At 36.4% G+C, this 15,739-nt stretch overlaps 1 protein-coding gene across 1 annotated transcript in view; it reads left to right on the top strand.

The window, feature by feature from the left end:
- LOC140169391 (uncharacterized) overlaps window positions 1–15,739 on the top strand; it is a 319,476-nt gene that overhangs the window by 2,116 nt on the left and 301,621 nt on the right. The window contains 2 exon segments of the mRNA XM_072192648.1: window positions 8,240–8,328; window positions 10,600–10,749. Coding sequence (XP_072048749.1) covers window positions 8,240–8,328; window positions 10,600–10,749 — 239 coding nt within the window.

Raw genomic sequence — 15,739 nt, 5'->3', positions numbered from 1 at the left:
GTCATAAGTTGGGTACAATTAGAGTCACGCGGTAGCATGACCAGCAAGTTTTAAAAAAAACGACTGATAAAGAAGAATAAGAAGATGCACCGCGGGACTATATTTACACGAAACAAAAGCGCTATTGTTCTATGATATTTTTAAGCTGGGTACAAAATATATCTAAAACCATGCTAAATCAGTATTTACTATCCAAAGTGTAATATTTTAATAACTCATTAATTCAAAAAGTTACACCAATCATACAGTCAATCCGATTGTTTGATAATAAATAAACATTCTTGCTTTATTTCACGCGGTATTTCAGAGCCAAAATTAGTGGAAAATCATAGCTAATCATACTGATATCCACAATCTTTCGTCACTGCTACAGCCATACATGGCTGTCACTGTCGCACTACCTTTTGAGATTCACTTTCAAATATACCCTAGTATATTCCTGGATACCCTACATACAAATTCTGGATCCCATTAGCCAAAAAATCAAGTTTTTCGCAATTCTTTTATTCTTTCCGGACCACAGCATACATTCATATTAATAAATACTCCACTTTCACACGTCGTTATAACGGGTCGTCCACGTGGCGAAGCGGTTAAGGTCCTGGACTTCTAATCCATTTATGAATTTTTGCTCAGGTTCAAACTTCCCACCACTTTTTTTTCTTAATGTTTTATTAACCAATGTATTGTCATAAATCAAAAATAACACCATCTCGAACATCCATTGCTATTATGATATTATTTTTTTTCATCAAACAAACATGTCTGATTTTTTATTCTCATCTAGGCCTAGGCCTAGGCCTACTTTCACCATCCAGATGCTTTCACCATGCCTGCATATCATGACATCTTAGTTATTTAAAACACATTTATCATTGGCTCTGTTCACAGTTCAATCTGAAATTATATTTGCAATAAATATTATAAATTGTCACAAATTAAAATCACAAACCGCGAAAGATCGCCAACAACTGCCGCTGAATATTGATATCAAACTAGATTTCACCGCAGGGCTATAAAGAACCACAAACCGCGACATTTGGATATCCAACTAGATAGCCCAGCAGGACTACAAAGAATCACACACCACGAAATATGGATATCCAACAGGCTTAAACTATAAATTAGCTCCCAATAGAGGGCAGGGCCTGATAAGGGTAATTAAAATCACAAACCGCGAAAGATCGCTGACAACCGCCGCTAATAGGGATATCCAACTAGATTGCCCTTGCAGGGCTACAAAGAACCACAAACCGCGAAATTTGCATATCCAACAAGATTGCCCGCAGGCTTATCGATTATAAAGAACCACAAACCGTGAAATATGGATATCCAACAAATTAAGACCACAAACCGCGAAAGATCGCCAACAACTGCCGTTAAATTTGGATATCCAACTAGATTGCCTCGCAGGGCTATAAAGAACCACAAACCGCGAAATTTGGATATCCAACAAGCTTAAACTAATTAACTGCCGATAGAGGGCTTGATAAGGGAAATTAAAATCACAAACCGCGAAAGATCGCCGACAACCTCCGCTCAATAGGGATATCCAACTAGATTGCCCATAGGGCTACAAAGAACCAAAAACCGCCAAATGTGGATAACCAACAAATTAAGACCACAAACCGCGATAAAATGAAATGAAATGAAATGAGCCACAAACCGCGAAATTTGGATATGCAACTAGATTGCCCCACAGGGCTACAAAGAACCACAAACCACGAAATATGGATATCCAACAAGCTTAAACTATAAATTAGCTCCCGATAGAGGGCAGGCTTGATAAGGGAAATTAAAACCACAAACCACGAAAGATCGCAGATAACCGCCGCTTACTAGGCATATCCAACTAGGTTGGCCCGAAGGGCTACAAAGAACCACAAACCGCGAAATTTGGATATCCAACTAGATTGCCCACAGGCCTATAGATTATAAAGAACCACAAACCGCGAAATATGGATATCCAATAAATTAAGACCACAAACCGCGATAAGCGAAATGAAACGAAATGAAGAGCCACAAACCGCGAAATTTGTATTTGCAACTAGATTGCCCCACAGGGCTACGAAGAACCACAAACCACGAAATATGGATATCCAACAAGCTTAAACTATAAATTAGCTCCCGATAGAGGCCAGTGCTTGATAAGGGAAATTAAAACCACAAACCACGAAAGATCGCAGATAACCGCCGCTTAATAGGCATATCCAACTTGGTTGGCCCGCAGGGCTATAAAGAACCACAAACATTCAAACACGATTATCTTGCCTAGTCGGGGCATTTAGACGCTTCCGTAGTATAGGCTTAAATATATGCGCATTTACCAGTTCCAACTTGGAAGTAAATCGGACTTACTCTCCGTATCTCTCTGGCATTGTCAACATTGGGTGTGTGCTGCACAGTGTCTTCGACCCTATATCTTCATGGCAGGAATCGCCATGGTAGGTTAAATCCACAGCCACGATTAGCCATTTGGTTCAAACCTTTAAAGCTCTTTTAAACTAATAATTAGTCGAGGACATAACTAAGGCTACTCACAATAGCCGGGTAATCGATCTTGGTTGTGCGTGATTAAGCTTGTATACCCCATTGAGGTCAATGGTCATCGACTTTTATACTGCCTACAGTGAGTGCAGCTGTACTACACGCTGCACGCTGTAGTCCATAACAGGACCAACGCAATATAAAATGGTCAAATTTTGAGTTCAAAGCGCACGGCCAATTTTCAAAGCGCATTCTAGCGACTATCATATCTGTTCAACACGTATTTCCAAGTTTATGAGACCAAATCTGGTTTCTTGAGAAAAAAAATCATGACGGAGATATTCATCATTTTCTAACCCGGTATCAGAAGATTTTCGTCTGATATCAAAATCGTGCATAGCAATTCACGTGTATCGATCCCGTGTATTCATTTTAGTGTCCCTTCTGCACCAAATAATTATTAGCCAGGCGGTGTCGGTGTGTGCTGTTTATATTTACATTTTCTGTACATATTTACGTTGCCTTGAATAATTAAAGTATATTAAAATATAAATTGATCATTGTTTTCGTCTCAGTCACGCTTGACGAGCAAGTTTTAAAAATAAACGACTGATAAAGTTTTGTTTAATTATTTATTGTCATAAATCATGAACAGCAACTTCAAACATCTATTTTTCGTTTTATGGAGCACTTTGTAACCTGATGACTTTCCAAGCTTGGAGCTACTTGGTTACATTCATAAAAAGAAAAGAAATCTACCAAAAAACGTTGACAACGTAAAGAAATCATCAAGTTTAAAAAAACCCACCTCGGCTCACTTTTTGAAACTTGGTCCCATTTTGAATACCAACAGGAAATCAGTGTTTTTATTTTATTTCAACAGAATACAGCGTTTCCAACAAGATTACAAGCCTACTACACTTCTGGAAATGTTTTAAATTTATATAAATATGATGAAGTTTAAATTAATACCTTTTACAAATGGGACCAAGTTTCAAAAAGTGAGCCGAGGTGGGTTTTTTAAACTTGCTGATTTCTTTACGTTGTCAACGCTTTTTTGGTAGATTTCCATTACATGGTCAAAATGACAAAAATGTATTTTTGATATGTTGTATATATTGACAACCTCTAATCATTAACACCATTGTAAACCATAACACATGCTTAATTAATGAGATAATGCTTAATTACTATTTAATTAATACACAGGCGTCTATGTAAATCTCAATTTTCAAATGCGTTTTTCTCAAATCGGACCTCAATTACAAAAATGACTGTAAAATTTTTATTTTATGCAAGAATGTCATCAGATTTGGAGGATATGTTCTCAATACATTAATGCTTCAAATGAACTATTAAAAATATTTGTACGTATGTTAATTACATGGTGAAGGTCAATGACCTTTTTACAAGTAATTAGCGAGACGGTTATTCTATTATTGAGGAAATGAATATCAAGAAGAGAAATGTACATTAGCATGTTGCTAAAAATACTGAAATTCAACTAGGATTTCATCAAAATGAAAAAAAAAATGGAACATATAGCCCTTTAAGGTGGTACTACACCTCTTAATAAATTTGGGACTATTTTTTCATTTTTCTCAAATAATAATAACACACTGGTAACAAAAGTTACGTATATTATAGGGGTAAGGAATCCAGTTACTACACTTGATTTCAGTGACTCAAGACAAGCGGTATGTTATTTATGATAAGAAAAGAGGTACCGCTAGAATGTACCTCATTTCTTAACATATATAATGAACCTCTTGTCTTGAATCACTGAAATTCCAGCAAAGTAATTGGATTCCTTACCCCTATATATAATACATAACTTTTGTTACCAGTGTGTAATTACTTTTTGAGAAAATGCAAAATTAGTCAAAAAAAAATATCAGGGGTGTAGTACCACCTTAAGTAGTCAGTAATTGATTTAGTTGTACAAATTCAACATTCAAAGCTGTCAATACATCATACCCTCACTAGATTTGAAAAAGTAACGAGTAGTTTTGACATGCTGACATGTGAATTTTCACATAGGCCCTTTTGCACACTCCCGCATCCGCCTGCTCCACATCCGCCTGCTCCTCCACCCCTGGCATTTTTCATTTCAACTGATGTGATTTTTTTTACTGAATAATGTATAATTATATGCTTCAGTAGACTGAAAGAGTATAAAATTAGGCTTAAAATGAGGTATCAACCACAGCTGTAGAATATGGGGTTACTGAAAGCCAATCAAATTTGTAACGCAATTTTCAGAAAAGTGTAATCCCTCCACCCTTTTTGCATACCCAACTTATGACATGCGACCAAATGTCAAAAAAGAGAATATTCAAAGATTTGTTTTAGGCCAAGTAAAATAAAAACTAGAGCAGTTACCGCACCATAGCTGAACCATGGGGCTTTGGCAGTATATTGTGGTACATGTATACCCCTTTATGACCCCTTAATGACCTCAAATGAATTTTAAAATATTTTAAACATGTTTAGAATGTCATAAGGATCATTGCATTTAAATATCAGCTCAATTGGAGCATTTTTGAAAACTTGACCTTTGACCCCTTTATGACCCCTTAATGACCTTTGAATTTTAAAATATTTTAAACATGTTTAGAATGTCATAAGGATCATAGCATTTAAATTTCAGTTCAATTGGACCATTTTGAAAACTTGACCTTTGACCCCTTTATTGACCCTTTATTGACCCCTTAATGACCTTAAATGAATTTGAATGTTTAGAATGTCATAAAGATCATTGCATTTAAATATCAGCTCAATTGGAGCATTTTTGAAAACTTGGCCTTTGACCCCTTTATGACCCCTTAATGGCCTTAAATGAATATTAAAATGTTTTAAACATGTTTAGAATGTCATAAGGATCATTGCATATAAATTTCAGCTCAATTGGAGCATTTTCGTTAAAATGACCTTTTTGACCCCTGTGACCCCTTGGATGACCTCTGATGTTAGGAAATATTTATTATATTCTTTACTCCTTCCTCTTTCATTTGACACCACTTGGGGGTTCATACCTTCGTGGCATTTAAAGATATGTCCATTTCAGACCAAATGGTTGGTAAGGAAGTAAGTAAGTAAGTAAGCAAGTAAGTAAGCAAGTAAGTAACATACACTAATATAGGCTGATACCATTTCATGGTTCAGCAAAAATGTTTCACGTACGGGTTTTTGAAAAAAAAAGGAGGAAGAGGGAATTTTAATTTTTTATTTGTTATCGCAAAATCGGTGTAAATACCCATAATTAGAGCTGTTTTTAGCGTATACAATAATGCCTGGAAAAAGGAGGAGGCCTCTTTTTATTTGTTGTTTTGAGAGATAGGCACCCTCTAACTATCACAAAACCTTATAAAAGTGTTTCTTGTATTAGCAAGGCTATAAAAAGCATATCTACTTCCTAGACATATTTTTTGAAAAGTTATATCTGAATTTCAAAAAATTAAAATAAAATTGAAGAAACCTAAAAAAAAAGAAGAAGCGGGAGGGGATGTGAAACATGTTTATTTTTTTATTTGGCCTTAATTTAAATACCCCTGGTACCGGTATTGCTAATTTCCAAACTTTATATCCCATTAAAATGTGGTAGTTGTCAGCGAAAATAAAAATTTAGATTTCTTACTGAACCATGTGAAAGAACTATGTATGTTTATTTCCTTTACAACAACATCTCATATACATGATTGATATGGGATGTAGAATATCACAATTGATTTTCTGTGAATAGGTGTATTATACTAGTAATTAAAGATGTGATAAGCCCCTGGCCCCTTGAAACTTGATTTCCTGTTTCCTCGTCACCCACACACGTTATGAGATTTTGCCCATGTTTGTGAACCAAAAATCCGAAAAAAATCATTATTTGATAATTGGTAAAATTGTACTAGAATATTGAGGGTGTCACTATGGAGCAATTATTTAACTTACACATTATGGCTTAAAAAGTAATTTAACAATAACATCCCCCAAAAAAAAAAAAAAAACCCAACCCCAATCAATTATCAATGTCAATACTAAATTTTGTAAAATAAAACAAAAACTGATAACTTGGTTAAAAAATGTAAAAAATAATCATTTTTGAAGACAAGTGTGCAGTTTTGATTTGATGGGCCTGTATTGTTGGGCCACAATGTGATGGACCACATTTGTATGTACATGTATATGATCCCTTTCCCATCCTGCCTCATTCATGAAGAACTAGAAAACTTAAGTTACCATACAATGTAGTTTACAAAATATTTACTGATGATAAATGGTCAGTGACCTTTTTAGTAGTGAGGGAAATCTGTTGACCCTAGAAGGAAATCCAATGTGGGACTCTGATGGAGCCCTTGGATCGAGACAAGCTTAAAAGGATGTTATGAAAGATTAGCAAATTCTATTGGTTAGCTAACTTCTTGGTACATCGCTGACCCAATAGTTACTTTAAGGAAGTTCGAAAGATCTGTTCAAATAAAACCACATATCAGCTGCCAAATAGTATGAATTTTCAGGAAAAAAAAAGGATATTTCACTCAGAAAGGGTTCAGGGGCCTGGCCCTGAGCAAAAGCCAAAATGAAATAAGGGGGAAAAGAGGCTGGGCTGGGGCAACCTCTTTGAATAGTATATCAAAAGAGCCCAAAAGTAGGGCGAAGGTAAATGTTGCAGAAACAAGACACATTAAAGTAAGATTTAAATACTGATGATGTACATAGGAGTAATGGGGCCCAGGTGTTGTCAGCATCATTAAATGGAGCCTTGAAATCCAAAGGTCAAATCCAATGTCAAGTTTAATTACCCCTGTGTGTTCTAGTGCCACAGGTTTGTGCCCATGGTCAGCAAGATAGGCCAATACTTCCTGTTACATATAAATAGTTCAAGCAGCTTGAAGCACCCTCATACTTGAAGTTGGTAATCTTCAAGACCTACATTGTAGGGTTTCAAGAAGATAGGTTGTCTGATCAATGCCCACGTCACGGTTGCATTTTTTTTCTGTACAATTTGCAAACTTGTGCCTATCAGCCAGGGCCGTAGCAAGCGGGGCGGCTGGGGATGCCATGGCCGCCCCATTTTTTGAGAAATTTGTTATGTTTCCTTTATATCTTTATTTCAATTTGGGCATATATTTGTAATTTGGCCGCCGCACATTGCTACGGCTCTGCTATCAGCCTATCCTGTAATCATGAAGTGGTAAAGAATCTTTACAGCAAAATTGTGAAAAAATTGATGACTTGATTGTAGGCCTATGTGTTTGCAAAGCCTTGCATGTGTGCGTTCCATTTACTGCACTCATGTAGGGCACTTAACAAAGTCATTTTGTGTGGGCGCTTATTTTTTCAAAATAGTGGACCATTTGAAATCTGATTTGAAGTAAATATTTTTTACCTGAAGAATCACTTTATTCTGACAAGTAGACTCTCATGAATCAACTACATGTACATGTAGGTCTTTGGCCGGGGTCTTTGGAACATACATTGGAGGACCTTTTGAAAGTTGGGCTATTCCAGTTGAGATCTATATACACTCTGAAGACATATATGATCTTAATCTTCCACACAGGGATTGGGTGACTCCATTTGAATCTACACCCCCTGTGTGAGAGATTTTAAAGGTCATGTCTTCCATAGGGTATGTATGGATTTCAACTAGAATATCCCAATATACATGTAGGGTGCAAGTACACTGATCACTACTATATAGCATGCAGTGGTCTGATTTCCATGTGTAACTGACTATAATATACGTATATCTTTTTAGGGGCCCAAATGTTTGCCGATCTAGAGATGGTGGTACGAAATGTTGTCCTGGATGGAGCCCAACAAGAGGCAGTGGAATGTGCCTATCACGTAAGTTGCTGTCAGCTTTATAAGCCAAGATTTTAAACATGTTAAAGGTTGTACTACTTTTAACCATACACTGGTGGACAACAACAGATCTATGGAAACAACAACCAATGACAAAGTCACAACAATGGGTTAAAATTCCACTTGAAATCTACATGTGTGATAGTGCTTTTGGACAAATTTTACAGGTTGATGCATTTATATTTGTTCCCATTTTCTAACATTTTTATTGACAATTTGTTATAAAATGATAAAAACAACACACATCTGGGGAAGGGGGAGACGCATCAACATCTCATTACAAGTGTATTATTTAGTTTGTAAAATTACTAAATTTGATGATCTTAGAAACTTGTCCATATGTGTAATTTTGTCAATGTAGGAACTCCTGGAGATTAAAAAAAATGAAATTAAGAGTAAAATATTAAAACAATATAGCAATTTGGTAGCCAAGTTGGTAGCAGGTTTGAGTGTATATTTGATGTAATGTGAGTGTTCTTTTTCCTTACGGCAATTTTTGAATATTGCTCAAATTTCTCTGTGTTTGTTTTAAGTCTTGACTTCATTTACTGTTGCTTTATATGAAATAGTACCCATCATGTAGCCCTATAGCTAATAATGCTAATTGGGGTCAATTTTTATCGAAGAGGAAGTTTAATCTTTCTAAAAGTTACCTGACAACATGTAGCAGTTTGATAACTTATTTTAAAGGCGTGACCATTTTAGAAGTTGACCCACCTCCAAAAAGGCAAAAGGTTTGATTGAATATTTGGTGAATAAATTGATATTTCTATCTCCTACATTTGAGCACACACAAACACTAAATGAAAACAGTACAGAAATTGTCAGTTGCAACATGTACCGTTGTATGTGAAAGACAACGTAAGTTTCTGAGAAAAACATGTTTGAAGGATATGTCACAAATAACATAGTCAATATACTTCTCCCACTATTCTTTAATTGTTAAAAAGGAATAACTATTAATAGGATAATAGCTACATTGTAGGTGTAAACTTATATGTCACTATATGAAACAGAAAATTTGCAAAAATCCGGGGGACACTCAACTTTTGAAGTGACGGTATGTGCCTACCGGCGTCGCGAAGTAGGGTCTATCAGGTACAAAGCGTTATTTAAAAAAAGGGGGTAATTGGGTACAAACAAAATGAAAAAGGGGGTCATTGCGTATAATATTTTGAAAAAAGGGGTCATTGAGTATAAGATTTCAAAAAATGGTCATCGTGTAGAAAAAATGGAGCTAAATTTGAAAGTTTCGGCATTATTTTGTTGCATTTTGATGATGCTATTTTAGAAAATCTAGAAAAAAGGGGTCATTGGTAGCTGCAACCCCAAAAAGGGGGGTCATTGGGTAGCCGCAACTAAAAAAAGGGGGTCATCGGTACTTTAAAAAGGGGTCATTGGGTATAGTCGACTTCAAAAGAGGGGGCCTATTGACAGGCACATACCGTCACTTCCAAAGTTGAGTGCCCCCCCGGGCAAAAATCATTCTATGCCACTGTGTTGCTACTGATGAAATGTTCTATATATACCAATTACCCCCAGATGAAATAATTTTTTCATTACCAAATTCCAGAAACATCTTACTCCTTTCAAGACAGATATCCTTATGGCCTTATCCTGGAAAACTAGGCGGGGCAAGAATGTCATTGACCGCTTCCCATTGGCCACCGCAAACAATAGATCCTAAACATCACTGGCCCTTGGATAATGCCATTCCTAGGCAACCAATCAATAAATCAATCAATTGGATTTGTCCAGGCACTGGTTTTGGACTAGTCTATTCCACAGGAGGTAAATCTGTTTATTGTATATAGATACAATAAACTTTAATGTCTGAAAGCTATGCTTACATAGGCCTATATCTAGACAATGGAAGGTTTGCAAATTTGGTTCCCAAAAAATATGGCATGTGGAAAGGGGGGGCTAAGATGAGGAAGCAATTTTTGTTAGGCTTAGGGGTGGGGACCCAAGGTTTGTTTGCCATGCTAAGGAGGAGGGGCAAGCATTTTTGAGATGCCATTTTGAACTTTGTCCTCTCCCGGGGGGCAGATAATTATTGCACAGTCCGTTATGAAGTTGATGCATGTTTCACACAAAACATTGATGGTCATCCAAGAAATTCAGGGGCTGTCAAATATTTTTAAAGGGCATTAGGTGGGCTGAGGGATACGCTGCCTGCTTACAATCGGACTTACAATGTATGTCATTTGATTTTAATTGAATTTTCTTGATTTGCCCTCTTTTACTTCATAGCATTTTGTAGTGGAAGTTGTGGAGGTGGAACATGTGGCTCACCCAATAGCTGCTCAAGGTGCAGTAGGTCAACTTCAGGTGTGAGGTCATGTCAAAGTTCATATCCTAGCTCATATCCGGGATATCAACGTACAGGATCATCATATAATGGTAAGTTGTCGATACATTCGAGCCCTGATTTAAGATCTGACATGTCATGTATATTCAACATGCTTTAATTCCACTTTAACTTAGTCATCATAATGACTTTATTTTCACATCAAATTTTGTTCAAATACCTACACATACATCACATGTTCAAAAATGTCACCAAATTTACATTAAATTTTTTTTTTTTTTTACTTGCTGTCATTTTCATGTATGCTACATGTAGTAGGGACCCTAATGTATGTATTTTCCTGTAGGGGGTGTTTTCAGATGAATAAATGCGATTCGCGAAACACACAAAAAAGGGGTGTTTCTTCAAACCACGTGTTCGCGAAATGGAAAAAAAATGGTATTTTCATGGAGCAGCCTCGTGTTTCTGTCAGAAAAGGGTATGTTAGAAATATCGTTCGCATTTTAGCGAAAATAGGGTATTGTCGAAGGGCAAATAATTAGTGAAATCGCTAAAAAAGGGGTGTTTTTCCCTAAAAACTTCGCTAAATGAGGGGTGTTTTTAAAGTTCACCGACAAGCACGAATACCCGCGGATGCGCGGAGTCTGCGGGGACCGGGGGTCTTCACAAGAGTACGCCATCGATCTGATGCCAAGTGCATTGCACCTTGCATTCCTTGGTTAGAAACCAGCTTCACATCATTAGTCCAAGATGTTTTATATCTTTATTTCAGTTTTATATTTGCATTTTGGCTGCCCACATTTGTGATGGCTGCCCCACATTTTTCAACCTTGCTATATATGGCCCTGTCTGCAGGCATGTCACTGTCAGTCTTGTGTTTTTGGTTGCCCAAGCAGGCAATTCTACTTAGACATTGCTGATCATTAAGACAAAATATTTGATCACACCATACCTCCACATGGCAACAGGTGTAAGCCTGGAACCTTTGAACCAAGGAGCATTTGATTTCAGTGACACTTAATTGGGGCCTTTTGGATGACAGCAGGCAAAAATACTTTTCATGGAACTTTGAATTTTAGGGGGTTGGTACAATTTGTGACCCTACTTTTCATACCCGACTTTTCATACCCCACCTGACCCGACTTATTTTTAAAGTTTTGTTAGATATTCGCAGTTTATTCCGTTGGTAATCAAATATTAAGCAAATACCATACACATTTCCTTAATATTATTGATAAAGAACAGCGTTTTCAAGCATTTTCTCATCTCAAATTTCAAAGCCTCGTTCAGCCATATTTAGATACAAAATTGTGATTAGTATTGATGAGTTTTGAGCCCTGTGCAATTCTAACCGCCTGGACTAAGGGATTGTTCAGAAATACTTTGGGGTGGCAAAATGGAGGGGTCAAAAAAGTTTTAGTCTCTAAAAAGGGGAATCAAAAAAGTTTTATGTCTTCAATAAAAATTCCCTTTAAAAGGGAAGGCCAGCGTCAATGCAGAAGAGGTCTTGTATATAGTTTGGGTCACCGTGAAAGGCATTTTTAGGATCACGCTTACATCCATGTTACATGACAGTTCACCAAACCATCAATGGTGAGAACATGCACACTGAAACAGCAAAACACATTAACTCCTATAACTCCTGTCAACTCTTTAATTCATTACTCCAAATTGTTCTGTATTTTTGTCTTTACTGCTTTTTACCCATGCTTATTATAAAAATCAAGAAATACACTGCAGTTGTTAGTTAATTCGCTATGTTAACTCACCTTACATGCACATTTTATTTTAAAATAATTTTATATTATTTACGCAATGTATAGTTTACTATAAAGTAGATAGTGGCAAGCACATGATAAAGGACTGATCATTCACTACAATCTTCACTTTTAAACTGTATTTTTGAATGTGTTGATTGTTAGTCCGAAAACTCCTGCAAAGCTATGGACATGGCATCTTACCTGCTCCATTCTGTAGTCTGCATTGTGTGTTTTCTCAGTCTTCAATCATTTTGTTGAATGTAATTTTATGAATCAAATAAAAAAGATAGAAATTGGCCTCACTTTAGTTATGTGTCATTTTACAGTATTTATCATTTATAAAGTAAGACAATAATTTATTTATTTTCTATAAGTGCATGTCAAAATATGGGATATATTGTTCAATATTATAGCTAGCCCCTAAAAACTTTATTTACAATCGGATTTTTCCCGTTGAAAAGACAAAACTGATGTTAAAGATAGCAATAATATCATCAATAACATTTTGAGTCAATTTTATCCATAAAACGATACAGGATAGGATAGATAATTACTTTGACTTCAATGTGGTCCACATAATGAAGATTTTGATTCCACAACATTATTAGATCTGTTATCAACATATCAATTATGCACTCACAGGCAACCAAACATCATGCTATCAGTAGTCCACTGATATGACCTCGTGATCATTCCCCGCTTTGACCATGTCATTTTTTTGATATGCTGATTGCTGAACAAGTTTATGTTTATATGTGTAGGCCTAACCTATGATAACTTTTTAAGTCATAATTAATTCAAACATAACTTTGGCAATACTCAATCGTTTTACGTTCGTTGAAACGGCAAAACATACTTTCTTTTCCTTGCAAATCGAATTAGCAGACATCAAAAACATTTCCACCACGAGAAGTAAAAAAAATAATTCATACCAATAGAAGAAGGCTATAATCTTAGCTAATCTTTAGTGTACGCAAACCCCATCTCAGAATTAGGTACCAGCGCCCTATGCGCTGGCGAAAAGGGGAGTCAAAAAAGTTTTGCTCCTGATAGGGTGCGGGGGTCAATTTTTTCGTCTTTGCCCCAAAATTTATATTTTCGTTCCACTGACCAAGAAAAATTACGCCCCTGATAAACAAGTCTAAAGCACTAAAAATCTTGAGTATGTGCCCAGATGTTTCTCTCAATTTGTTATTTTTATTTAATTATTGGTTCTAAGAATGAAACATGAAAAAATTAGAATGCATACAATGAAATTAAACTTCATACAAGTCACCCTATAAAACTTGCATGTTTCAGTGTAGGAAATAGGCTTAAAGGCCTATAAATTAAAAAAAATGTATAACCATTAAAACTTAGTGCATACTTGTTATATGTAAATTGGGATTGAGTTTGTTACTGCACAAATCACAAGTTGTTTTTTAAATTCTTGGAAATAGTTGATCTAAAAGGTTTTGTATGTCCAAAGATGGGGGGTCAAAAAAGTTTCAGGTTCTCTGGAAAACTGTGCACGTATACGTAAAGCCTGTGCGTTGATACTCAAACTGTTGAGGTAAGCACGTATATGGAAGGAAGGAAGGAAGGAAGGAAGAGGGGGGGGGGGTCAAAACTTGTTGACTCCAATTTCCAAGTGCCCAGCCCCCCCCATGTTCTGAGCACTCCCTAAACCTGGTTATAAAGTTTGCTCAAGCCAATAAATAAGTGTTTGCTTATATCACGATGCATTGACCAATTAAGCCTTGATATGCTAACTTGATTGAACTTGCTTGGAGCAACTGAGCGGTACACTGAAGTCAATACTCAATTTATCTCAAATGTTGGTAGCAGTGAAAGGGCTGAATAACATGCAATGACAATATTGATGTTTATAATGTCACCATGCGTAGATCTTAATGTGATGGACAGATATACTTCCTCATGAAAAGGTAACTTATGAGCGACTGGTTTGGAGATTTATGGCTGCATACGAGGAAGGCGATGTTTATAAATAATAATTTCTAAATCATAATTTTTCACCAATTACACTGATTTAGCCTTTTCAATTTGGTAGACTTCATTTACACTTTATTTAGTATTCATTGAAATATCTAAAATGATTTATCATAACGATAAAAAGTTGGGTCAAGTGGGGTATGAAAAGTCGGGTATGAGAAGTAGGGTCACAAATTGTACCAACCCAATTTTAGGAGTCTTTTTGATGAAATCTGTGCCAAAACTTTGGCATGGCTAAAAACATAGAGCCATGAGATCTGGGGGCATCTAGGGGCAGAGTGACTAAATTCATAACAAAATGTACCCAAAACAGGCTGATTTGGCATGGCATGGCACTAGGCCCACCTGCTTTGTGTAAGTCTGGAACATCAAAGCACATTTGGTGATTTCGTTCATTAACATTACGACAGCATGCCCCCAAATATAAGAAGTGTTTCTTTGAGAACAGAGTTAGTGAACCTTACACAAATGCCATAATCATGAAAAAGTTAGGTTATTTGATTTCATTTAAAAATGATATTCCTCTAAACATGTTTTCACTTTTAACCAGGGATATTTTAGACACCTTTCAACAGCAGGTATACATTGTAGTAGTCCATTTATAAAGGTCATTCCAGGTGTGTGTGTGTGAGTCATAATGAAGTACAAGTTCATGACTTGTGTATGTTTTATGTGCAATCAAAGTCACATCACTACAAAGTAGGCTGGTTTCTTGAACTTTTAGCAGCATTTCTGGTTGCCATGACAATCCTAATGCCACAGGTTTTCTATGTTGCAATAGTCTCAGTAAGGGGCTGTGCAATAATTATGTGTATCCCCGGGCCAAAAATTGCTTGCCCCCTTTACAATTGGCTGAAAAGTCTGTGCATACACATGTACAAACCGTAATTGAACTGGTCGGATCAAGATTCAGTGTTTGGGGGGCTCTCAAACACAATGTGCTTCCATCCTCAATTCAACTTAGCAGGAAGGGTAGGGATTTCACCTGACATCATGGACTGCGCAAACCATGCTTAGGGTCCCAATTTCAGGCTTGGTGCAATTGACCTGCAAGGTACTGTTTAGGGTATGCATTCCAATGATAGGGCTATACTTCATTTTTTTGTCTTGGCAATTTCACCCCAAATTTCACACACAGACCAACAAAATATTTTATCAAAAGCAGGGGTTAGTGAAAAGGGTCCCAAAGGTTAGTGATACTGATTAGAGATATTTTCTCATGGAGTAGGTCAGTGGAAATGGAGGATGGCAACACATGATAATATATGGGGAAAATTTGCTGTTTAATATAGGCCTATATAGTTGGCCTATGTTGTTTGGTTTGCCAGAA

The sequence above is a fragment of the Amphiura filiformis genome, chromosome 14 (assembly GCF_039555335.1).
Source record: "Amphiura filiformis chromosome 14, Afil_fr2py, whole genome shotgun sequence".
Lineage (NCBI taxonomy): Eukaryota > Metazoa > Echinodermata > Ophiuroidea > Amphilepidida > Amphiuridae > Amphiura > Amphiura filiformis.
Note: the sequence above shows the minus strand (reverse complement) of the source record. Positions and strands in the feature narration are given on the sequence as shown.